Source organism: Mus caroli, unplaced genomic scaffold, assembly GCF_978045245.1.
Source record: "Mus caroli unplaced genomic scaffold, Mus_caroli_1 scaffold_11, whole genome shotgun sequence".
NCBI lineage: Eukaryota > Metazoa > Chordata > Mammalia > Rodentia > Muridae > Mus > Mus caroli.
In genome coordinates, this window is record NW_028227266.1 from 21441636 (window position 1) to 21468659 (window position 27024).

Genomic DNA, 27024 nt, shown 5'->3' on the forward strand with positions numbered 1-27024 from the left:
GTCAAGTGAAGACCCACTGGTGAGGAAACAGACAGGTGCAAATCATGGAGCCTGTACCCAACAGCCAGCGGCCCAAATTCTAATGCCCATCCTGTCGAACAGATGGAGCACTACTCCAGAAGAAGCAGTCTAGATAAAATAATAGCTAAAAAACAAAAGCATAAAGGAACTGCCTGGAATAACTGTGGGAATTTGGTGTGCAATATGTTGTCACTGAGTTTCTTAAGTATAAAAGTCAGCCATCATGATGTAGCAGCTTCTAGGCAACATGTACCATGGTGTTTAAGGCAAGATGCTATAAAGCACAAATCCCATATCTATATGGAACAAGACGATGCCTGTCTGAAAAGGTGAATGCATGATAGTAAGAGAAAGCAAACATGCAAAATGGTACATGAAGAGCTACTGAGATGGCTCAGCGGGCAAAGGCGAATGTCCCAGTCCTGAGATCACTACCCAGGACCAACTAACTCCTCCACGCTGTCCTGGCTCTAGTATGTGGTATGAACATACACACACCTCACACTCACACACATTCTCTCTCTCTCTCTCTCTCTCTCTCTCTCTCTCTCTCTCATACACACATTACACACATACACACACACACACACAAATAATACAATTTTTAGAAAAATTTTAAGAAAAATTGGTAAATGAAAGTGGTTAACATGACTTTATATAGGAAATACAAAAAGTTATACTCAGAGAAGTGAAAAAAATAAACTGGTGCTTCCTAAGATTCAGGGTAGGAAGGAGAAAGGTGTGGGGAAAAGGAAAATTCAGATCAAAGGCACAACTAGTGGACTGCTGTACTGCATAACCACAGTGAACAGCAGATGATTATTTAAAACCGCTCTAAGAATACTTTTAATATGTTTAAGCACAAAATATTAGTAATTATTTTGACTAATAAATCTACAATGTGTACACAGATCATATAATTATCACTTTTCAATTAAAAATGCACTGAGAGTTAATAAATCTATCTGTTTAGTAACCGTGAGCTAATGAATCTTTAGTGGTTCCATTTAATGCATACTAGGATATTATAACTTCCTGCTATGAAAAAATACTGGGAAGATTATCAAAATTGTTTTCCAAATTTTATATAAGCAAGACAATCATGCCAATAAGTAATTAGTATCATGCAGATGTGTATTTTAATCTTAGTCCAGTGAAGAATACCTAAGAGACTCAATATCCCACTTCAGAGACACCTGCTCACCCATGCTCTCTGCTGCCCTAGTCAAAGTAGGCAGGAGATGGAAACAATCTAAATATCCTTCAACTGATGGAGCGTGAACGTACAGAACATATCCACAACAGAACTCTGTTCAGTTGCAAAGAAGATGAAATGAAATGAGCAGGTAAATGAATAGAACTACAGAATTCTGCACTGAGTGAGGTCACCAAACCACAGAGACCTCTTTGTGTCACCTCTTACTTGTGCATCCTAGCTCAACTCTTTACTAAGTCAAGTGTGCAAAGAAGCAAGGAAGAGCTCTAGAGATGAGGATGATAGGAGGCAGGTGCTGAAAAGAAAGTAATGGGAATACAGAGCAGAGACAAGGAGAGTAACACTAAGGATGTTTGCAAAGGCTGCAGGGAAAACATTTTATAAGCTAACTTAATGTTTGTGTGTATAAAAGCGTGTGTGTGTGCACGCGAGTGTGCACGTGCACGCATGTGTGTCTGTGCATGTGTGATACAATTATACCACATGGGTGATGATACTACTCCTAATACCTAAGAAAAAACCCTGGAGTCACAGGTACAGAGGAGTAAAAGAGTCTCCAAAACCAGTATGGGCTATCTATTTCCATTGCCTTTGGTTGCCTTCCAGGCTGTGAAGGTAGACCTATTGCCAAAGACCCCACAAACTTTGGACATAAGATTTGGAGAACTGTGATGCAACTGGACTGACAGCCTCCTCCCTGAAGACTGGTTCCATGGTATCACACAGTGACATAGAGTCTGTCAAGGAAGAGAAGCCCGTCAGCAGTCCTACCCAGCTGAAAAGTCCATAGTCACCACAATGACTCGGAGAACAAACTCCACAACAGTGCAATAGGGCCACTTTTGTCTAGGGTATAAACAGCAGCTATCAAATTAGTCTCAGTCTGGTCCACAGGGTGGGGGGAGTGGATCATATAAATCTAGCTAACTACCCATGCTAGAGAGGTCACAGACCTGAGGAGAAAACCTACTGCTGCCATTTTCCTATAGCAATATAATTTTCTAACTATTCTAAAGTCCCATTCTTATGCCAACACGGTAAGTGGAGCTCTCCCCAATCCTTTACAGAACAAATGGGGACTATTACAGAGACCCTCAGTTGATCCAACTGCATAGCTGAATGACTGTGGGGTACCCAACCCCTACCTACAGATCTGTACTACAACCCCTACACCTGAGACTCAAGGAAAATCACAGAGGAGGGGACAGAAAGACTTGAAGAATCAAAGGCCTGGATTGACTACTTCTAAATAGTATCTCCTAGACATGACAGAGAAAATGCACCCAAGAAATCTCAACACTGTGGTTGCCTGAGATGAGAGAGAGGAGCATACTGACAAACCAAGTGACGTGCACATGGTCCCACCCGATATGAAGTGCAACATCTGACCAGTAGCTGCTAAAATAGGAAGAGTCCCTTGTTTCCTGCATAGATGAACATACAAGTAGTTTGTCTAATATAAACAATGCTAAATGGACTCATTATGTGTGCATGCACACACACAGACACAGACACATACACACATGCAGGCACACACACACACACATGTAGATACAACAATGTAATTAAATATTATAAATAAGAAGGGACACAGGAAGGTTTGAATGGGTAAGAAAGGAAAGAATAATGTTTGTTAAATACTGATGTTCACAAAAATAAGTATATTTAAGAAAATGACATGAGTAAATATATTGTGGGTAGTTTTAAAGGATTAACTAGATATGGCCCTCAAGACAGTACTTTCATCTACCTTCACTTGCTTTTCTAAAGTGAAATTTTGAAATTTTCAAAACGCTTTTTTATATATATGTGAATATATTCATAACAGTATTTTTATATAAAACATTGATCAGATTTAAAAATTCTTAAGTCTCTGGAAAAAGCTAAACAATCCTACTTCACAGAAAAAGGGATTTCTAAGAATTAAAATTGAAAGCAGGGAGGGCTGGAGCGATGGCTGAGCAGTTAAGAGCTGCTGCTCCTCTTACAAAGGGCAGCAGCTTAGTTCCCAGCACCCACAGAAGACTTCTCACAACTGCCTCTGTGTAACTTTAGCTCCAGGGCATCCAATGTCTTCTTTTGGCCTCTGCAACAACCCCCACCAACACACACACACACAGAGCAACACATACACAGACACCAACACATACACAGATACAGAGACTCAGACATGCATACACATACACACACAGATACAGACACACACAGAGACGCAATCACAACGTTGAAGAACATACAATCCTAGTTGATTTTGTTTTGTTCTTTGTGGTGCTAGGGATTGAATCTAGGCCCTTGCAGATGCTAGGCAAGCATCATTAGCTGTATCTTCCAGCCCTATACAGAAGAGTCCTTTGTACTCTCTCCACTCCCCACCCCACCCCCAGTTGCTTTGTTCATAAAAGTTTCTGACAAATCAAGAGAAGCATTTTGTTCTTGTTTTCCTTCAATGGCTTGTGACGAACGCTGTGTAAGCTCACTTTCCCTACATCCTCAAGTGCTTTGCACTTCTGTTCGCCATTTTCCTTCCCCAGTTACTGAGATTTTCTTTCCCATTCTAAGATCTTTCTGTGGTATTTTTTCAGTTTCAACCTGTGATAACCACCTTGCCAGGAGAATGCCAACATGGGCAGTTGTGACAATTGTCTTTGCCCACTGTTTCTGTTCAACATGGAACCTATTCTCCCTGAACCCTGAGCTACTCTGCTCATGTTCTGACTCTCACCGTGTCCTCTTTCAGCCTGAGCTCCATCATCTTTTGTTTATACACCATCTTTATTAACTCTTTGAGGGTTACATACAACTTATTTTGAACATCTCCTCCTTCACTGATTCCTCCGTGACGGCACTTCCCCTCCTCCCTCAACTTAGAGGCTCGCCACCACAAGTCAAGTACAGTTTGTGCTGTGTAGATTGTTTTGAGAGTGGGGCCTGCCCTGTGGACATGGTCTAGCAACCAGGGAGTCATATCCCCACAGCTAAGGGTGGGATTTCTTGCCCATCTCCCCACTCTACGCCAGAGTTGGTCTGGTTGTAGCTTGCACAGATCTTGTGCATGCTGTCACAATCACTGTGAATTCACACGTGCAACTTCCCTGTGGTAGCCGGGAATACTATTTCCTTGATGTTAAGCACAACCTCCAGCTCTTTCAGTCTTTTACCTGCTCCTCCTGACAGAGCCCTGTGTCTTGTTGGGGAGGAAATGTTATGCATGTCCCCTCTAGGGCTGAGCAGTCCCCAGTCTCCATTCTTTTCAGTCAGTATGCTGCACCATTAACCTAGAGCATACATTTCTGGTCTTATGACAAGGAAACATTCGACAAACAGCTAAGTTGTTGGCTTTCCTCATCTTGGCGACCCACAGTGACAATATGAATGATAAGAAGTAAGCTCAACCCCATGTTTTATCCTAGAGTGCAGACCCTCTGCGTGGACAGTCATGATGCTGGAAAGCTCTTATGTTTCATTTTCACGTGATTCAGATTTTAAGGTTTTCAGATTACTTTTTTAAATTCTACTAATCCACTTGTGCTACACATTATTTTAGGTAACTGGGGAACAAACCAAATATTTTGAGAATATGAGGTAAATACTCTACCTTCAAGCAATACCCCTTGCCCTATGGACAGAACAGTTCTTCTGTTAAGGCAAATATTTCTTTGTAATATCATCAGTGAAAAAAACAACTTTACAATACACCAAATACTATCTTAGATCTACTACTAAGACAACTAACTAATGAAAATGTAACTTAAAAGCAACTAACAAGCCGGGCGTGGTGGCGCACGCCTTTAATCCCAGCACTCGGGAGGCAGAGGCAGGCGGATTTCTGAGTTCGAGGCCAGCCTGGTCTACAAAGTGAGTGCCAGGACAGCCAGGGCTACACAGAGAAACCCTGTCTCGAAAAACCAAAAAAAAAAAAAAAAAAAAAAAGCAACTAACAAGCTACACCTGTGTGTTGGTGTATGAATAATTCACACCTGTGTGTTGGTGTATGAATAATTCACTTCTGTGAATAAATATCTCTTCTAAGAAAGTTAAGTGCTAGCAAGATGGCTCGGCAGGTACAGGCTCCTGAAGCCACCTGACAGCCCACATCTGATCCACTGAGCGCACATGGGGAACACACGTCTAAAAGCTGTCCAGTGCAGTCACATAATGCCATGCCAAATGTACCCCTAACAACTCACAGAATATACAAATACACTGTTTCACAACAAAGGTTACTACACACATGAATGGGTACAGCAGCAGAGATGATTCTTATCACACAAAAACTGCATACTTTAGAAACATACATACACACACACACATACAAAACATTTCTGTTTGTTTGTTTCACAGGTCTCATTGTGTAGCCCTGGCTGACCTAAAACCTATAGACCAGACTGGCCTCAAACTCAGAGCCTCTCTCTTGCCTCTTGAACACTGAGATGAAAGGCAAGCACTCAGCTAAAAGTAGTCTTAAAAAATTAGAAGAAAATGAGAACTGAAGTTTTCATAATCTGAAAGCCACATGATACACAAAATTATAGTAAGTTTTAGGTTACAGGAATTCTTACCAATACTTTACCAAAACTGTAGTGTATGCTCTAAATTATAATGTCATTATATAAAAATGTAACATTTCTGCCATAAACAAGCAAATAAATGTAACAACTAGTCATTTCCATAAAACTCAAATTCTAATTTTAATTGTTTCATGTACCTCTTCCTAAGAAAATGACATCTAACTAAGCATGTTTTAGATAAATTAAATGGGTAAAAAACGTCAAGAAGAAAAAAAAACTAAAAAAAAAAGTCAACTAATCTTTTTAGACGTGACGATTTTAAGAAATGATGTTCCTACTAACTCAGGACACCATGAGGGTTACAAGGGCCCTCTGTGCTCCACAACAGTGCCTTTCTCGGTGCATCTGGATCTACATATTCAATAGCCCAAGCCCCACATCCGACTCTGAACGTACAATGCTCCCTTCTTGCAGTAGTAAGCAGTTATTTACCATTTCGCCCATCATTCTCTTAACCAGCTTTAAAACATCCCATGACCCAGGCTATTACAATGTGCAGAATCGTCAGGAAGAAGTCAAAGCCTTCCTTCTCACTGCTGGCCCAAACCCAGCTGTAGCAATGCACAGTGGCTGCTATGCTCACACTCAAACGCTCGAATCCAAGCAGCTCTGCATCTTATTACTCACTCTGCAAACCTGTGCAGGAAAGACTGCAGCTACTCAGAGCAGGAAGAGAAAAGATGGAGACATCTCACACATCTTTTTCCTTTCCCATACAAACATTTCCATGAGAAGTCTAGACAGACATAGCACTAGAAAAGTCATTAAAAGTATGAATAACTTAGGTGAAGGAATGTAGTGAAAATTTGGATTTTTTAGAATTTTATCTGAAAACTATTAGTGATGTATAAAACTATCAATCTGAGCTAACAAGCACATGACACTTAATATTAAACCCTGTATTAGGCAATTTACACATACAGGTTCATCTGATTTATGCAATAACTCAGTGAGATAAATAGCATCATGACCCTGTTTACAGAGCAGAGGAATGAACACACAGGCAGATTAACTGACTTGCCTAGGTGTCACAGATAATAAATGGAAATGCTAGGGTTTGAACCCAGGCAGCACAGATCCAGAGACTATATACTTGGCAATGTTGCTATCGTTGCACTGCCCTGTATAGGTTAGGCCAATAGTCTGAATAGGATATTTAGAAGTACTTTGCCCCTTACATAAGAGTCACTAGCTTTAAAATCAGACTATTTACACAAATCAGTAAGACTCTCGTCACTTAAGAGATCACTAGTATTTAAATTTGGGATAAAATAACTGGATCACATGCTTAAGAAATACTATTACAGATTAAACAGAAGGAAATTAATTGGGAAAAGCTTGTGTTTCAGTAGTGATTCTGACTACTTACCTCTCCATGATTGAAAAAGAAGCACAGCACGGTGACCACGCCTCCCAATCGGCTGCCACTGCAAAAGAGGGTAGGAAAAGGTCACTAGCTGCCTGTCAGAAATGGAGGTCACTCCTTCTCTAAAACCTTAAAACCCAATGCCACGGGAGCCCTGCCACCAACACAGACTGCTTTGGCACAGAGGACCTCTCCTGAGCTCATTTACAAAATGCTTGATTTCTTCCAAACTACCACTAGTAGAATACTTACCAGCTGAATGAGATGACAAATGCCCATGACCCATCACTTGAGATTCGGGCAAAAGAATAAGTTCAAGGCCAGGCTTAGCTACATTGGAATATGAGGCCAGAGTATGAGATCTTGTCTTAGAAAAACAAAAACAACCACCTTATTTACCACCTCCTACAAAATGTGCACACCCAGAGGGTTAGGGGACGGGGGGAACTGAAAGACATCATTTAAGAAAGTTAGTGACATTTTTGCATGCGGCTCTCCTTCCAAACCATTCTCTATAATCATACAGTTTCTAGTGTGTGTCATCCACATCTATTTGATATTTGTTCTTTTCTACTTTATTATGATTACCAATCTTAATCAATACTTGTTTCCAAAGGCATCTTTAAATCATTGTGAGATACTGCACAGTCCCAGAGCACAGCAACGTCTTCATCTCTTTCATAATGGGTGTGCAGGTATTTGTCAGCCCCTTGCTATGTAACATGTATGCATCTTAAGAATACATATGCCCCTGCTTCTCTTTCCCCAGGGCAGACCAGAGTGACCCACGCTGGCCCTCCCGAGGCCAAGCTCAGACTCTCAAAGTCTGCCCTTCAGATAGGCAGAATGCACCCATTCAAACTGTCATTTGAATTTTTACTTCCATCCCTATCAGTATGGAAGACCACTGCACTGTTTCAATGAAATGCACATGATTATTCCATGGACTGCCTACAAACGTCCTTAAGTACTCACGTTATGACTGCATGCTTCTCTGCTTAAAGACTGGTAATCAAATGGCTGGCTGGCATATGTGTGACAAATTACATTGACATAATTTATAGTGTATTCCATTAGAACTTTAAAGATATTATATGGTTAAGTTTGTCAATTTTATTTCTTCTTTATTGCATGTCCTGTCCATGAAGGGTCTTTCCATTTAAAAATTTTATAGATAGCCACCTAAAACTTCCTCAAGTGCCATGTGTTTCCACTTAGATCTTTTATCTGGAGATCTCTGTTCTCTCTCAAGTTACCATTCATGCTAAAATACCCAGCAAGTAAACCACCCTTCTAACCCAGCCTGTCTCAGGAATTTCCTACAACCGACAACCTTTTCTACTGTAGTCAATTGATTTAATTCTGTAATCCTTTTCTGTCACACGGCACCATTTATATCCCATAAGATTCTGGCTACTTTAATACATCTCAGGAGAACTATCCATGACCAGTCACTCATAGAGACTGTTTTCTGTGATTCTCAGCAACTCAGTCTGCACAGACTATGATCTAACATTTATGATCAAAATAAATGTTGCTTTTCATCAGAATGGCACTGAATTTATATATAATTTCTGATGGACTGTTCTGCCTGCTCAATCACTAAATATGCCACTCCCCATACATTTAATTCAAGTTATATTATTCCAAAGAAGGTTTTATGAATAACACATCAGTCAAATACTAAAGTTAATTCTTCTATCAACACAGAATGTGGTAGAATCTAAGCATGGTGGTTGTTTTCATACATTCAGAATGTGACAGGTCACATAAGCCAAGGAAAACATGCCAAAGGTTTGATGTGGATAGCCAAAATGCTCAATTTTATAAAAATATACAGTAGTCTGACTGTATAGAGAAAAGTTATTTTTAACATTCCTATAGCTATGAGCTCTAGAAATAACTCATTCTCTGATTATAGTAAAACACCTAAGACAAAAAGAAACATTTAAGAACTTACAAAAAATTCCCTTTTTTAAGACTTTCCTTAAGCAAAACAGAGCCGAGCTAAAGTTTTCAAAGTTTAGTTTTTCTTAATAAAAAGTAGAGTGAGCCGAGAGGTGTGAGAGGTACAAAGCCTGATGACATCTCAGGCCGGCACTGCCACAGCTGTCCATCCTCACACAGTGCCACCGGCCCCAGGCTCTGGGCCAGACATTCACCAAAGGACACATCCCTCTCACCAAACTGCTCAGCACAGGTACCAATCTGGCGCCTTCTATCTTCTGTGCCTAACTACCCAGGGAGGCAGGTTTTTCTGACCCACTTTCACAGCGTGCAAAGCTGGAAGGTGGAGTAGAGCTGGCTTGTCTATAAGGAATAATTTGGGTTGCAATCACTATTTAATGATGTGACTTGCAAAAACAAAAATCAAAATTAGTGTCCCTAACACTAAGCTACCATTCTGATCCTAGAGATTGCCACAAAAATGTTACTTTGCTAACAAAAAAAAGTGATAATTAAAATATTTGAAATTATTTAATTATTTCCCATTATAGTTGATATCTCAGTATTCTTCTTTTGCAATATCTATCACTAATCATCAGAAAGCATGAAAACCACCACCATGCAAATTTATAAAACATTCTAAGCTTGCTGAACATCTGTCACCTTCACTCAATAGACTTCACTCATCTTTTTGCGCATGTAGTGTATGTGTCTATTTATATATGTGTGTTCATATGTGTGTGTGAGGGGGGGAGAGGGGGAGAGACATTGATTGATTGATGGATGGATTGATTAGTGGTCGACATTGGGTATCTCCGTCTGTGACTATCCACATTCTTGTTTTGAGACAGGCCCTCTCCATGAGCCTGGAGCTTAGCAAAAGAGTGGGCCAGTTAGCCCCAGGCCTCCTCCATCTCTGCCTCCCCAGCACTGGGGATTACAGCTGTGTGCTGCTTTACCACCTGGCTTTTTACACAGCCACCAGTGACCTGAACTCAGGTCAGCATGCTTGTGCAAGCAAGCATTTTATTAACTGAGACGTGTACTCAGTCTCTTTATTTATACTCTGAGCCTCAATGATCTTAGATAGAAAATTAAGGAGGGGCATTAAAGCTTAAAATTTAAAATATCCACTAAAAATGCTTCCTAGTTCTGAAGTTGAATAATTCTATAATCTTTCTTACTTCTTGATTTCAAAGGACTGAAATCAATTCTCAAGTTTTAATGGGTTTTATTAGTCCTCAGATTAACAAATGTTAATTTGTGCTCTGTAGTACTACATACAAAATGATGGAACACAAAATACAACATTTGAAAAAAAGAAAAGCACACTCAGGGTTTTAAAGCTATAGTAAATAACACTTGGGATGAGATTCCTTATGTAAACAATAAATAGGAAAGAGAAAACTGTGGGAGCTAAATAGAGAATTTTCAGTCCCAAGTTTGGGAAGTAAGTCTCTGACACCTTGCTGGCCTAGTGAAGCAGACACCTGATAGGCCTGGGTTGATAGCCTTCTCCCTACAGCAATGGGACTCAGTGGTGTCATAAGGACTTGGCCTGGGAGAGGGCTCAGGGGTAAGGCTCTTGCCTCTCAAGCTCCTGAACTCACACAAAGGTAAGAACAGAGAAACAACTCAATTGGCTTTCCTCCATTCTTGAACCATGGTGCCAACATGGCATCTACACATCTGTACACCATAATAATTATTTAAAGAGAAGAAAGTAAAGACAAAAAAGGAAATGACAACTAAATGGGGTTTAAAAACGTATTCTCTGCTTGGCCCTGTCAAGGTCTCCAGTTTATATTCCAACCAGTTAATGTCCTTAATTTAACTGTGTCTGCAGGCATTTAACCAAACCTCCCTACCACTATGGTAGGAACCACATACTTAGTACCAGACCAAGCCTTGCCAGGGCAGACAGTCAGGGATGGCACCTGAGCATAAACAAATACATAAATGGCACTCATCCAAAAGGCTGCTGGTGTTCACTGGTTTGGGAACCTTGCTGTCAAGCATGCCGCTGCTGTCCTGAGCCACTTACCCAAATGTAGGTACCAATTCACAACAGTGTGTGGTAAGAGGAGTCTGCAGCACAACAGGCCTTTCTATTGTGCCCTCCAACCCAGGGAGCACTCCTGTGCTGCCCTGCAGCTGCTTCCCAAGGCCTTCCTCCTGTAGCTGCTGGAACCACCATGTCCTTGGTACAATTGCTTCCCTGGAGACTCCAGCTCTGCCTGCAAATGTCTGCAGCCTGCAAATGTCTGCAGTCTACACACTTCCTTTACAGCACTCCCACACACTAGCCCAGGCTGCCACCCTCTTCCACCAGGAGGACAGTTACAGCTCATGGCCTCCTTCTCCCAGGCCTGTTACCTTTCTCTAAACATAATGGTGTGCCTCAGGCAGCTAATGTCCACAAAGCTCTTTATAAATGAGCTGCACAAGCCACCTCTGTGCTCCCAACACTTGGCCACCATTCCACACCTCAATGTCAATCCAAACATCAACACATGTTCAAATGTCTGTATTTGTCTGCCATGTCTCAGTCAGTCTCAAGTAAAATGCCCACATGGACTACAGTGTATGTAGAACAGTGTGGCAAGGGTGAGGCTGACGCATTAGCTGGACAGCCAGTGTCCTGAGGCTTCGTGTTTGGAAAGACGATGATGGAGAGGAAAATGCATGGACTTGAGATGTTCTGATACACCCAGATTAGAGCCAAGAGCAGAGGAAGGCCACAGGCACCTCCCAGGAGCAGGCATGGGCATCACTGTGAAAGAGGTGTCATTTGCTAAGACAGTGAAGTCATACAAGGGAAAGAATTTGGAGAAAAGATGTTAGTATTTTCTAACAACAACATTCATCACTTTATGCATACCAAAGAGAAATACTTATCTTTAAATATTCATATACAACTGTTAAACCACATGGGTTGGACTAAAGACGTGACAGCAAGCCAACTTACTAGAACATTCAGAAAAGTATGTAATTGGCCAAGTTTCATAGGTGCAACACAGCCTATTTAAGATACAGCTTACCAAATCCTGTGTGCGGTCAGCAGTGAATGCCTACACTAAGATATAGTAAGAATTAGAAAATATCACACAAAACTGTAGAAGCAAGACAGGTATAAAATATATTCTCATGGGAAAGTTATCAGGTAGGAATCAGTGGAGAACTAAGACACTGACAATAAAAAGCATTTCATTCTACCACAGAGCCTCAAAGGAAAGATGCTCAGTCCCCGGAGCCAGATCATGGAGGCACTATCATGACGCTTCGTTTCAGAAGTAAAGGGGGCTACAACAAAATCAAATGAGGAGATGAATACAGATAAGTCTTCTGGGCCCTCGGGTCTTCTGTAACACATCTAGAAATAAAATCATGGTTTAAAAGTTTCTCTGCTACCAAGAGAGCTACTCTGGCCTTCAGTGACCAAGGAGGCTAGAAGGAGAGAAGGAGAAAAGATGAACACACTGCTCTGAGGCCTGCTGGGGGCATGTGCTGAAGGAAGGACACTTTCTGCTGCCTAACTCCATCTACAAAAGACAAAGAAGCAGAGAAAGTCGAGTAGACACAAGAAAGAGGAGAAAAGCATCAGAGACAGATCACAGTGGTCTCAGGGACCCTGGTCAGCAGATAAAATGGACAGAAATGCATGAAACAAACAAACAAACAAACAGTCAGTTCTAAGAAAGCTAGCTCAGCACAAGATGCAAAGGTAAAAGAGGACCAGGAGAGTAAGCCCTGCCTGGGCAGTGTGTCATCCTTCTGTGTGGGTGGCAGCCCTATACAGGTATCGTGTCCACCGACCACAGTCATTCAGGAATGAAAATGGTTAAGAATGCAAGTTTCCCCTGACTGCTTGCTCTCTACATGCAGACACTGCTGGGTCACAAAGACAGAGCTGCAGACGAAAAGAGTCTGGGTCTCCTCTACAGACCTACTTCCAGACTCTTGGAGCTGGCTAGTCTGAAAGTCCCACTCCCTGAAAAGAGTCATCTCAAGTTCTAAGAGCTATCTACTTCTAACTGCTGCAGGACTGCCAGGCTCCAGGGTCACTCTATGCATGAAAAACAGAAACTACAATTCAAGGGGAAATTAAGCATAAGAAAAAATGTTTGTGCGCACACATGTGCGCGCACACATACATACATACATACATACACACACACACAAACACACAGAGCCAGAAAAATCATGAATCCAGATTCTTTAAAAAGCTGAAATTTTACTAAGGAACAGAAAGTATAACAATTAGAATGAGGGAGAAAAACAACCCTAAAATTTTATTTTTAAAAGTTCTAGTATCTACACAATTTGGACTTTGAGAAGAAAGGGGAAAACAACAGGTAAGAAAGTCATCTCAGAAACCCCACTAGACAAAGTATTCATACAGACTGAGGACAGTCATTGTCCAAAATGTAGAGCCCAGAGTGCTACAGACAAAATAAACTGTCATCTGCTACACTGAGACTTTTGGGGCAACAAAGGTAAAAAGACAAATGCAAAGGGAACAGATGGGGGAGGGGGTCAGAAGGAACTTATAGAAGGCATCCCTGCCATGAGACAATTTGCCAAGATTAAACCTCCACCTTGGAGGAAAGTACATTAAGGCACAGAGTATCTAGAGGAGGTAAAACCCTCTACCATGCAGAGAAACTCATTAAGTCCAGAAAGTAAACAACTGCAAGATTTCAGGAAGTTCCTGAAACTCATCAAATTGATTAGGTGCCAAAATATATAACTGAAAATATATAACTGAAAATATATAACTGAAATATATAAATGAAAGGCAAGCTGGGCTTTCCTAAAAAGGCAGTTCAGATAAGGTGACTGGAAGATGCAGACTGGCTGAGCTACTTGGAAAGGATACTCTCTAGCATGCTGTGCTGCTTGCAGGCTGTGCAGTGCACTCCAAGTTTTCAGCCTTATGAGCTGTCACCCATGCTTAAAGGTGCCATGGCCAAGCAGCTGGCTTTGAGTCATTTGTACTCTTTTAAGTAATCCCTCACCCTTATTTCCGTAAGTAATTACAATAAAACTCAGTGGTTTACCAAGCTGATTTTGGTGGAATCTTTGGGTGTTGGTCTGCCAGTTCCCTATCCAAGGTGACTAGATTCTTTATGTCTTCCCAGAAACAGTATCACACAACAAAGCTGAGAAAACAGCAAAACAAGCTTTCATTTTCTAAGGAAAACAGAATCTGGAACAAGGTAAACAGCAACAGAGAAGAAAGGAAGAAAGGAAGAAAGGAAGAAAGGAAGAAAGGAAGAAAGGAAGAAAGAAGGAAGAAAGGAAGAAAGGAAAGGAAAGGAAAGGAAAGGAAAGGAAAGGAAAGGAAAGGAAAGGAAAGGAAAGGAAAGGAAAGAAAGAACAGAGACACTGAAATTAATAGAGGAGAAAGTGGGGGAAAGCCTTAAAGATATGGGCACAGGGGAAAAATTCCTAAACAGAACAGCAATGGCTTGTGCTGTAAGATCAAGAATTGACAAATGGGACATCATAAAATTGCAAAGCTTCTGTAAGGCAAAAGATACTGTCAATAAGACAAAAAGGCCACCAACAGATTGGGAAAGGATTTTTAACAATCCTAAATCAGATAGGGGACTAATATCCAATATATACAAAGAACTCAAGAAGGTGGGCTCCAGAAAGTCAAATAACCCCATTAAAAATGGGGTACAGAGCTAAACAAAGAATTCTCAAGTGAGAAATACTGCAGGGCTGAGAAGCACCTGAAAAAATGTTCAACATCCTTAATCATCAGAGAAATGCAAATCAAAACAACCCTGAGATTCCACTTCACTCCAGTCAGAATGGCTAAGATCAAAAATTCAGGTGACAGCAGGTGCTGGTGAGGATGTGGAGTAAGAGGAACACTCCTCCACTTCTGGTGGGATTGCAAGCTTGTACAACCACTCTGGAAGTCAGTCTGGAGGTTCCTCAAAAAATTGGACATAGTACTACCGGAAGATCCAGCAATACCTCTCCTGGGCATATACCTAGAAGATGTTCCAACACATGCTCCACGATGTTCATACCAACCTTATTTATAATAGTCAGAAGCTGGAAAGAACCCAGATGTCCCTCAACAGAATGGATATAGAAAATGTGGTACATTTACACAAAGGAGTACTACTCAGCTATTAAAAACAATGGATTTATTAAATTCTTGGACAAATGGATGTATCTGGAGAATATCATCCTTAGTGAGGTAACACAATCACAAAAGAAATCATTAGATATGCACTCACTGATAAGTGGATATTAGCCCAGAACATAGAACACCCAAGATACAATTTGCAAAACACAAGAAAATCAAGAAGAGGGGAGACCAATGGGTGGATACTTCATTCCTCTTTAGAAGAGAGAACAAAACACCCATGAAAGGAGTTACAGAGACAAAGTTTGGAGCTAAGATGAAAGGATGGACTTTCCAGAGACTACCCCACCAGGGGATCCATCCCATAATCAGCCACCAAACCCAGACACTATTGCATATGCCAGAAAGATTTTGCTGAAGCGACCCAGTTATGCTGTCTTGTATGAGGCTATGCCAGTGCCTGGCAAATACAGAAGTGGATGCTCACAGTCATCTATAAGATGGAACACAGGGCCCCCAATTGAGAAGCTAGAGAAAGTACCCAAGGAGCTGAAGGGGTCTGCAACCCTATTGGAGGAACAACATTATGAACTAACCAATACCGCCAGAGCTCGTGTCTCTAGCTGCGTATGTATCAGAAGATGTCCTAGTCGGCCATCACTGGGAAAAGAGGCCCCTTGGTATAGCAAACTTTATATGCCCCACTACAGGGGAATGCCAGGGCCAAGAAGTGGGAGCAGGGGGGGGGGGAATAGGGAACTTTCAGGATAGCCTTTGAAATGTATATAAAGAAAATATCTAATAAAAAAACGAAAGAAAGAAACAAAAAAGAAAGAAAGAAAGAGGGAGGGGGCAGATTGATTCAAATCTGCAAGATACATTTATTTTAAAATTATCTTTAGGTTTTCTTGTTTCCAAACTATAAGAGAATACGATTCTCCAAAATCAAGACATATATATGAAAGAAGCCACTACAGAATTCCAACCAAAGATAAATACAAAGGGGAGAATTCTCAGGACGGTGGAGACAGAAGGCCTAGCGCAGCCTGTGGGTAGCCTAGGATGTGTGGCATCATAGACAAGTGAAGGCAGCCTAGAGAAGCCACCTCCATGGAATCAGAGAGAGTGGGACTCTAAGAGAAACACAACAGTGGGGGTGCTGAAATGAAAAGTAAAAAAATATCAACTTATAGTTCAGTTGGAGGATTAATCAGAATATAGAAAACTAGGGAAATCATGATAATAAGCAATTATTTACACATTGAATTTCACATTTAGATTTCATTCCAAGGTACTACATTCCATGTATTACAAATACTCCAAAATATAAAAGCCAAATCTAAAATCGTTCTGGTCCGGTCAGGAATGCTCACTGTGTAATGACCACCAAGCTAGCTTGACATTCCTCAGCATCGGGCTGTTAGGAGATACACAGACGCCAGCTGCTGCCTGTCATGCAAATGACTATGAGAAGGAAAGCCATAGGAAAATCCCAGGTGGTACTGAACAGGTATTCCTATCAGATGGCACTGAACAGATAATTCTATCAGGTGGTATTGAACAGATATTCCTATTACCACTCACCCACCCACCCCCAAAAAATTTTGTAAGGTTTTGCTACTTTTTGGTTTAAAAACCACTGGAAGAAAAACTACCTGTAAGATAGACTGAGGCAAGCACACTGCCACGTCATCTAAAACTCTGTAGTCATGGATGCATGATAAAGACTGGAGAATGAACCGGGCTGGGTAGGTACATCACAGGGTACCTGGTAAGTCACAGACACACTGCAGCCAGCACGCCGCCTTCTCTTCCAATTTGTGCTGTAGTTAGAAAGTCAATATAGTGAGTGACACCAAGAAAAGAAATCATGATCACCAAGCCCCGTATGGTACTGAGAGCAGTGCAGATGGGAAGGATGCTGGCTAACAATACAAACTCCATCCTGAAACACTGAGTAGCAGGTTATCAAGTGGAAAAGGAAGACGAGCCCTAACTGAGAACACCTAAGGCCTGGGACTGTGGGGACCTTAGTAATGAACGATGATGCAGGCGAGCACAGTCTGGACCTCTCCAAATGTCATTCAGTCTTACATTACTTTAGGTGAAACTTTTTAAAAATAAAATAGTACTCTCCTTGAAAATGGAATAAACAGTTCTTTTTCCTTCATTACTCAGCATATGTAAATAATAAATTAAATAAAGCTATGGATAATTTAATTTCTGTAGAGAGAACATTTAAAATGCAGAGCACACACTCTGAAGCTCTGTCTACATTCAAATCCCAATAATGCACCTGAACGGAGATCTTCAAAAAATTACTTAATATTATCTAAACCCCAGTTTCATCCAAAACAAACAAACAAACAAACCCAGCTTGGTGGCACCTAGACAGTTTAGGAATGGGAAGTGGTCATAAGGAATTGAAGGCAGAGTTGAGGGTTTAGGAGTTTTTATTCTCGACCTCCAAGATCCAGGAACAGGAAAGTGGTTAAAGTTCAAGATGACAGCAGTGACTCCATCTTCCCTACAGAACAGCACTTCCATTAGATGACAAGAAGACGACGTTTAGAAAGCTTCCAAACACCTAGCGGAAGACAATCAGAGAGCAACAGGCCCTGCTGCTGCTTCCCATGGGGCTCTCAGTCCTACACCACTCTCCGTCCCACCCTTTGTAACACTTTATACCAACCCAGCAACACAAGCACATTTCCCCGAGTTTAACTAGCAGCTCTACAAACCTACTGAATGAAGAGTGAGGACATCAAACCTTCACGCACAGCCATCCAGCCAAAGTGAACAAGAGGACTTGTCAAAGAAGCCTCTGTCGCTGGTGTTGAGTAGAGACTGTAAACAGAGGAACTGGGCTTGTTTTCCTATTTAGCCTCAGAATATTTGGGGCTTATTACAAATGACAGGTCACACTGCATTTCAAATTGCAGAAAGAAATTCCTACACAAACACACACACACACAGAGGGTGGAGCAGGGAGAGGGAGAGGGAAAGAGACTGACTAAGGGCTTTGTTCCAAGCAGCTTCTAACCCAGTGGTGCTCAATGCTCAGTGGCCTTGGGGGCATCCAAACCTCACTGCACAGAGAGTGCCCTTAAGAGGGGAAAGTGGAGGGCAAGTAAAGAAAAGCAGACATGCCAGGAACCTCAGGGCCAAGGCTAACTGTAGAATGATGGATGGTCCCTGTTGTCATGCCCTAAAATCTGTTGTGAGGAGACAGGAAAGAGTGTAGTTTCTAGGATGTCATTCTTCAGCCTTCTCAGATCTCTGCAATTTAGAGGCTAATTCCCAGCTTGGCTTATTGGCATCTGTGGTGGCAGGCAGCCTGAGCTCTACTTTCTGGTTACACAAACGGCAAAGACAGAGCTGGAAAACGAATGTGCGTTGACAACGCAGGCTACGGGGTTGGAACATCAAGCCTAGGCAGTACAGAAGAGGTCAAAGGCAGTAAAGCGGGCTGAGCTGAAACACACTGGAGGCCTTGACCCTGGGAGGAGACCGGGTTCTCATGCACTGAACCTAAGTTGTTCCCTTACCACCAGCTTGAATGCAGACCTCTGAAGGTCTGCAACCACAAGCAGAGAAAGCACTACAGTACACACAGCACACAGATGCAAGTATAACAACCCTAAGTTGTACCGATACTACTAGAAATGGTACAGTCTAGTATTGCTGTAAAACACCTGTGTATGTGCGTGCGTGCATGCGTGCACGTGTGTTTGATTATGTGCCTGCACTAAAGAACAGGGGACAAGCTCTGGGATAAGTTTTCAGGTGCTATCTACAGTTTTTGTTTGTTAGTTGAGAAAGGGTCACCAGCCTAGAAATTGGATCCACCTGTCTCAGCCTTCCCAGTACTAGGATGTGCTACCATCCTAATATGTGCTAATATGGTATCGTGGTTTGGATGAGAATGTCCCCCAGAGGCACAGGCATTTCAGAACTTGTCCCCCGTGTGTGGTGATGCTTGGAGAGATCCCACAGTCCCCTGGAGGAAGTAGAGGTGGGCTTTGAAAATCTCCAGCTTCACCTCACTGCCAGCTTACTCTCTCAGCTGCCTGCTTCTCCTGAAATGCCTGCTGCCTGCACGATGCCTCCATGCCACAACACTACACCAGTAAGAGCTATCTCCACAGGCTGCCTTGGGTCATGGCGTATTGTCCCAGCCACAGAGAAGTAACTAACACATGTGGGTTCAGGTGAAACCTTGGGTCTCCATGCTTGAAAAGCAAGGCTCCTCAGCTCCTAAAATACTGTTTTCCTTGAGGAAAACTGGAGTGCCAACCTACAAAACTGATTTCAAAGCTCCTAGCAGGTAGTGCTCTCTAGTTTGATGTTGTGCTGAGTGTTCACTGTGTGCCTCTCAGGACAGATGGCACTTAGGGACCTTCTAAGATTATCACTCAGCCTGAATCATTCCCTTTGGAGTAAGTCTGAAAGCAGCCTTGCACTAAGGCCTTCATCATCTAGCTCACCCACGGCTCTAACTTTGATTGCCTCCTCACCCATGGAGGACATGGACCCTCAGGTCACACTGTCACCATGCTGTCTGCCTCAGCTTCTGCCTCATCCTGGGATGCACCTCCCCAATATTTCCAGCTATCCAACCCTCTTACTTTTCAGGGCTGGGCTAGTATCCCATCAGAACAAGCTTGTCCCTCCTCAGGACTCTAGACTTTCTTTCTCCTTTTCTTGCTGCCTGTCTTCCACAGATACGCACTATGCTCACCTCACTGCCTGCCCTGTGACAGCCCACGCTCTTAAGAAGACACTACCTAGCATGTATCGTCGGTATTGACTGAACAACTGACTATGCATTGCCATAGGAGAAAAGTGTTTACCATGAAAGGCATGGCTAAAGATTAAGAAACTTGTACAGGGCCAGTGCCAATAAGACCCCTTTAATCGGACCAGAACCTTCTATTCTTTCCACAGATATTATGCCATTAGCCTTTGATACAAAAGTTACAACAAGAATGGTAAAAAATCAGTGTGAGTGTTTCCTCTAGGAAAGGGTGAGATAAAAGCAGAATTATCAGTGCCGTCTAGCAGTAACCATGTTTGCATTTATCTTACTTGAATCGAGTCTCCTAAGTACTGTAAAGCATCTGTACATATTTTAAATATATGTAAATATATACTCATTTTTTATAAATAGATTTATTTACATATTTTGTATATTTTATAAATAATATATACTTATATCTATAAGTACATATAAAACATTTATATAATATTTATAGTTATATATTTGCATTTATATAATTTATTTTATATAATCTTTATATTTATATAATACAATTTATCTATACATTTATATATTTAATGTTTATTTATAAATATATAAGTATATATTTTAAAAATATAAATTGAAAATATATTTCAATCTGACCTAGTTGCTTCTCCATTTCATAAGCACTTATCAAGTAACTGCTGTGTACTCAAAGACTGGCCTAAAAACATACATCTTTAAGCAGTTAAACTAAAAATGCAAAGAAGATAACAGGACACTGCAGGAACCCAACTCCTTTCCACTAACCCAAGTGGAAAACCACATTCATACACACTCAGTTCTGCCCTATAGTCAATCAGCAAGCAGGAGGAAGAAAAGTCTAAGATACTCTCAAGGTCAGAGAAGCTCAAGTGGTACAGAGGAGATGGCTCAGGTGTCAAGGGTTTACTTTGCAAACATGAGGACCTCTGTCCAATCCATTAGAGCCTGTGAGAAAAGGTGGGTAATCCTCACTTGTAATCTTAGCTCTCAGGAAAAGGAAATAGATGGATTCCCAGAGTTTGCCAGTCAGCTAGCATAGCCTACTTGGTGAGTTACCAGCAAGAGACCTAGTCTCAAATATTTTGGCAGTGCCTAAGACATTCAACATTTTTCTCTGACCTCCATCACATATACCCTGAAATTCATGTGCACACAAGCACAAACACACAAATGAAATACAACAGTTCAGACAAACATACACATATTTGAAATGTATCATCAAAGTAGAAAGGGCAATACAAACAGAAAACCTTTAATACTATCATTGTGTTGCAAGACCACCACTTGACTATGAAGATAGGCAGACTGCAAATACTTAAATGGAATATACTTATGCTTTAACACTAGCAATGCAATGACCATCACTGTCATCTGGGAAGTGATACTTTCATATTATATAAAAATGATACATATTACATAGGTCACATGCCTGTGAACCATTAGCATTTGCCACAGATGCCCACAATAGTCTATTTAAGTCTCTAAAACAGCGGTGCTTCATCTGTGAGATGTGCCCCTTTGGGGGACGTTGCTTATCAGATATTTACATTACAACTCATAACAGTAACAAAACTATAGTCCTGAGTAACAATGAAGTAATTTTGTGGTTGGGGGAAGATAACGACATGAGGAACTGTATTAAAGGGTCACAGCATGAGGAAGGTTGAGAACCACTACTCTTAAACAATCTGAAATGTGATTACCATAAAAACTGAAATCAGACAATCACAAACAAATTTTTCAAAAACACTATTAAAATTGAGCCATACGTTATCAATAATTATTAACCAAGGACCTTTTATTATATTTTGCAAATACATACTAAGATATTCTTACCTTAAATATGTGCCATATATGAAGAATAATGCCATCATTAATCCATTTAACATAAAAATTACAGCAACATAAAAGCAAGCAGGATCGCCCAATCCTTTAAAAATAAACAAAACATATGTTCTAGCCACAAATTATGAGTCTGGCAATTTACATTAAACTGTGCTTGCTGTGGATAAACGGTTGCCTTGGTTCCCACAGGAAAACAGGACATGCATGCAGAAGAGTGACGAGAACAGCACTACCCAGATATGCTGTTCTGCACATAGGCTGCAAGCCTGGTGATACACATTAGGGAGGTTATGGGGGGCGGGGAGGGTGGACAGCAGAGCAAGCCAGAGTCAAGAGCATGGCCTCTGGGAGGGGCTGCAGCAGCCACAGCGATCCGCTGGAGTGAAGCTACCCTGGGAAGAGCATAGCTACTTTATGACAAGAACCTTGCTATAAAATAGCTCAAAGTCTATGGAAAGGTGGCATCTAGACATCCCAGGTAACACCTGAACCAATCCAGCCCAAGGGCCAAAATGTGACCAAAACAGCTTCCTGTTCAGTCCACCTTGCACAGCCATGCGATTGCCCTGTGACCATGGAAGCAAACCAGCCCGCCCAAAATTGAGACTTGCAAAATCCAAGAGCATAATAAAATGGTTGTTACTTGTATCACTAAGATTGCAGTAAGTCTTCTGTAGTCCCACAGACATCAGGACAACACGGAAAGGGGCTCACCCTCACAGCTCTCAATCGGACTGAGTCCTTCTCCTCGGGTAACTGTCCAGCAGATCTTGGTTTGAATACCAATCAAATCCATTATTTTGGTATAAATCCGGTACCAGCTGGCTAAGATCACCTTTTTAAAGAAAATAAAGAAGTCATGAGTAATTTCCAAGGTAGGTAGTGGTGGCACACTCCTTTAATCCCAGAACTCAAGAAGATCTTTCCAAGTTTGAAGCCAGCCTGGTCTACAGTGAATTCCAGGAAAGCCTGGGGTTCCCCAGAGAAACCCTGTCTTGAAAATTTACAAAGACAAAACAAAAAGCAAACAAAATGAAAAGAAATAAGTTATCATTACTAGATATATTTTAGAGTTTTTCATAATTGTCAAACTGTCTTTTCATGCTCCAGCTCTTTGGCTCCTTCTATATCTAGTTAAATGAGGCTCAGCCTCTCCCACAGACTCTTCAGTAGTCAAGTCTTACTGGTGATGCATAGGTAAGAAAAAAATGAAATAAGAAATCTTCAAGATTTACATTTTAAAAAACATAAAATTGTACAAGGAAACATAAAAGAACTAAACAAAAATATGTGTGTATCTAATTTTTCAAGATGTAAACTCTTATCTCAAATTAATTTGTAAAGATAAAACAATCCCAGCCAAAGCCCAATATGTATAATTATTTTAGAGAAGTAGAATAAAATGGGACTATCCTAAGGGATATAAAGGTCTATCACTCAAAGTAGCTAAAACAGCAGGACACAGGCAGATGATACCCAGACTGATCAATGCCGTACGTGGAGGCAGGGGACATAAACTGACCTGCCTTCCAGACAGAGGCACTCCCAGCCCAGCCACTGCCCACCCTACACAACAGCTCTGGGCTGATGAGAGTAACGTACTCAAGGTCACGCAAGGGAAACTGCAGCCTATGATAGACTAATCAATAGAAGTGATATGTAGTTCAGAGGCCTTTGCCAAAGGAAGCATAACTGTGCTAAGCTATCCCAGCCTAGAGAACCCATGGGATTCACAGGCACTTGGCTTTTGAAGAAGGCACTCCTTACACTTGCTGCAAGCAAATCTGCAGCCCAGAGTCCACGTTCAGGACCTCGACATGGCAATACTGAGCATAAAATCCAAACACAGGTGACAGTCGTTGATAAGTACACTGATTTTATATTTAAAAGAGAAAGCTACTTCAAGTTAGTGGTGAGAAGGTGATGAGTTACACGAAGACCACTACAAATATTCTTTCCTACAAATGCATCAACACAAACGCCAAATAAGTTAAAATATAAGCTAAGTATATAACTATAAAGAATAAATATTTTACATGCATATTTAAAAGTCATAACTTAAAAGATTCATGGGCATAAAATGCTGCATGGGAAAATATGTATCCATAGCTAAAAAGATAAATATTTCATTAATGTCATAATCATAACATCTTATGTATAAAAAAAATGAGTCTTTAAGAAACCCAACAGAGACAGGCAGTGGTGGCACACGCCTTTAATCCCAGCACTCAGGAGGCAGAGGCAAGCAAATTTCTGAGTTCAAGGCCAGCCTGGTCTACAGAGTGAGCTCCAGGACACCCAGGGCTACACAGAGAAACCCTGTCTCTAAAAACCATAAAAGAAAAAAGAAAGAAAAAGAAAAAGGAAAAGAAAAAGAAAGAACCCCAATAGAAACAGATACAAGGGGGCATATACAGGAATTCTTTTTCAAAATAGAAATGGATATTTATATAGCATGAAAGCATTCATATACATGAATTAAATAAAATGCACCAAGTACTTATAATTTCCTTGTCTATCAAAATCAACAAGGATGCAAATCAACATTTCCAAAACTGTTGTTGGCAGGGATTCAGTCGGCATAACCTATCGGAAGGCTTTTGGCAATATGCCCTCAACTCATTACAGCACATACTCTGCTAAACTGAAGAGCTATAGTCACAAATTTATAGTTTTAAAAAAATGAATAAATGTTTTGTTGGTGGTTTCATCAATTTTACACAAACTTATACATAACTTGGAGGAGATAATCTTATTTGAGAAAACCCTTCCAAAAGACTGACCTGTAAGCAAGTCTGTGTGGCATTTTCTTTGATTTATGATTGATGTGAGAAGACCCAGCACATGTGGATCATTCTACCCATGAGCAGACTGTGGGAGCAAGCCAGTAAGCAGCATTCTTCCACAGTCTCCTTTCCAGTCCCTGCCCTGCCTCCAAGTGCCTGCCTTGAATTCCCAGCTGGTTTTTCTCAATGGACTAGGAACAAGAAATAAACTATATAAACCCTTTCCTCCCCAAATTCCTTTTGATAGTAGAGTTCTATCAAAGCAGTAAAACCTAAATAAGGCAGATGTGTATAATAAAGATTTAGATTCACAGATGTTTGCTGTCACTTTGCTTACAGTACTCACAAGTGTAAAAAGTTACAATGTCCATAGAAGATCATGCATACAACTGTTACAAATGATACACCAGCAACCATGGTGTAATGGTTTGTACATTCTTGGGCCAGGGAGTGGCACCATTTGGAGGTGTGACCTGGTTGGAGTAGGTGTAACCTGGTTGCAGTAGGTGTACCATTGTGGGTGTGGGCATAAGATCTTCACCCTAGTTGCCTGGAAGTCAGTCTTCCACTAGCAGCCTTTGGATGAAGATGTAGAACTCTCAGCTCTGCCTGCTCCATGCCTGCCTGGTTACTGCCAAGCTCTCACCTTGATGGTAATGGACTGAACCTCTGAATCTTTAAGCCAGTCCCAATTAAATGTTGTTTTTTTATAAGAATTGCCTTGGTCGTGGTGTCTGTTCACAGCAGTAAAACCCTAACTAAGACACATGGTAAGTCAGAAGAACCCTGTCTTGAAGTGAAAGTGGTGGAGAGGGTGGCTACAATGTCCCCAAAGACAAAACGCACACATAGAAAATACTGCACACCCTGTAATCCCATGTTTGTAAAGTCGACTTGCATATAGTCACAGAAAATATTCAAGAGCAGTACTTTGTGGGAAAACATTGAACTGTGGAGGGCATTCATACGGATTGCTCAGTAACAAATCGTAGAGAAAGACTGAAGATCCACTAAGGACAGCTGCTGAGCAGAAACCTAGACAGACACAGCCCTCTGCGTGCATTCTGTACCAATGTTACAAGGTAAGGGAAGATGTGGGCTTTGCAAGAGAGCCTGACTTCAAGTCACAAAGGAATTGGTTCTCAGCCCAGGGCCCAAAAAATTGTTTAAGAAATATGTCAAGTTAGTCAAATGAAGGCAGGGAAGATAATGAAAGTCTAAAAATGTTACCATTATCACAGATCCTTACCTCCTAGATGAGCCCACCTTCCTTCTAGCCCTGTCCAAGAAAACGTTCACAATGAAAAGAGGAACCCAAGAGCTGTTACCCAAGTGAGGGAAGGATGCTATCCTAGGGAGGGAAGGATGCTATCCTAGGGAGGGAAGGGATGTCTTCCTACAGAGAAAAGAGTTGTTATCTGACAAATGAACCATGCCAATCATGGCTGTCTCTCGCTATAAAGTCGCCAAATGTAAAGAAGTCCCTCATTTTCTAATAATGCCATCACAATTATAGATCCCAGAGATTCAAAATCCCCTCCCCCAATAAACTCCTTCATGTGGTACATATTTTTTATTAAAAGGTGAAATAAAATTTAGTATGGTAAATCAGAACTTAAAAGTTAGACTCACATTTAATTTTTTTCATAAAAAAATCACAGCAGTGACTTACCTCAGGGTAAAGATTGAACCTTTTTAACGTGTTAATAACAAGGGGGTATTCAGTCAGCTTGTCATTCATTATCATCCATACTCCATTCAAAAATGAGGGTGCTTCCACAATAGTCTTGAAGTAAGAGTAATACAGCCCCTGAAAGGAGAATATGCTCCAGTTATAATAAAAGTACATCATTACTCAGCTTCGTAGATTACAAATATTTAAAAAACACTGGCTTTGAAAAACTGAGCACTCAAGCAGGTAATAGCTACAATTAATTTCACAGGTTTCTGATCATTTATAAATTCTTAGGTTAAAAAAAGTACATTTTAGAAGAATTTCATCATAATTAAAGTAATTTAATGGAAAAATAGCTTCAAAAATAGTATCAGAATTTAAATATGTATACATGCAATTCTGCATTTGCCAGGTATGAAGAGTCTATTCATTACCTGAAAATGATATCAGTCTTATTTCCTCCAAATTTACACTCAAAAATCTAAATGTGTTTTTTAAAAAGACGGCACATTATTCACATTCCTATTAAACAATAATTTTACAGATCATTTTCCCCCATAGCAACACAGCCTAGGAGCTGACATTGGGGACTGGGAGGGCTGCATTTTGAGAGAACTTGACATGCTACTTTGAAAAGGACTGTAGCAAAGGTGAAACAACATGAGACAAAAGGTAAGAGGTAGGGCTAATGATGTAGCTCGATTG

General features: G+C 41.0%; 1 protein-coding gene across 1 annotated transcript in view; it reads right to left on the reverse strand.

Annotated features, from left to right (window-relative positions):
* Dpy19l1 (dpy-19 like C-mannosyltransferase 1) overlaps positions 1-27024 on the reverse strand; it is a 91738-nt gene that overhangs the window by 44162 nt on the left and 20552 nt on the right. Inside the window, exons 4-7 of the mRNA XM_021172503.3 lie at positions 26317-26454; positions 22573-22693; positions 21850-21943; positions 7175-7232 (exon numbers count right to left, since the gene is read on the reverse strand). Coding sequence (XP_021028162.1) covers positions 7175-7232; positions 21850-21943; positions 22573-22693; positions 26317-26454 — 411 coding nt within the window. The remainder of the gene's footprint in view (positions 1-7174; positions 7233-21849; positions 21944-22572; positions 22694-26316; positions 26455-27024) is intronic.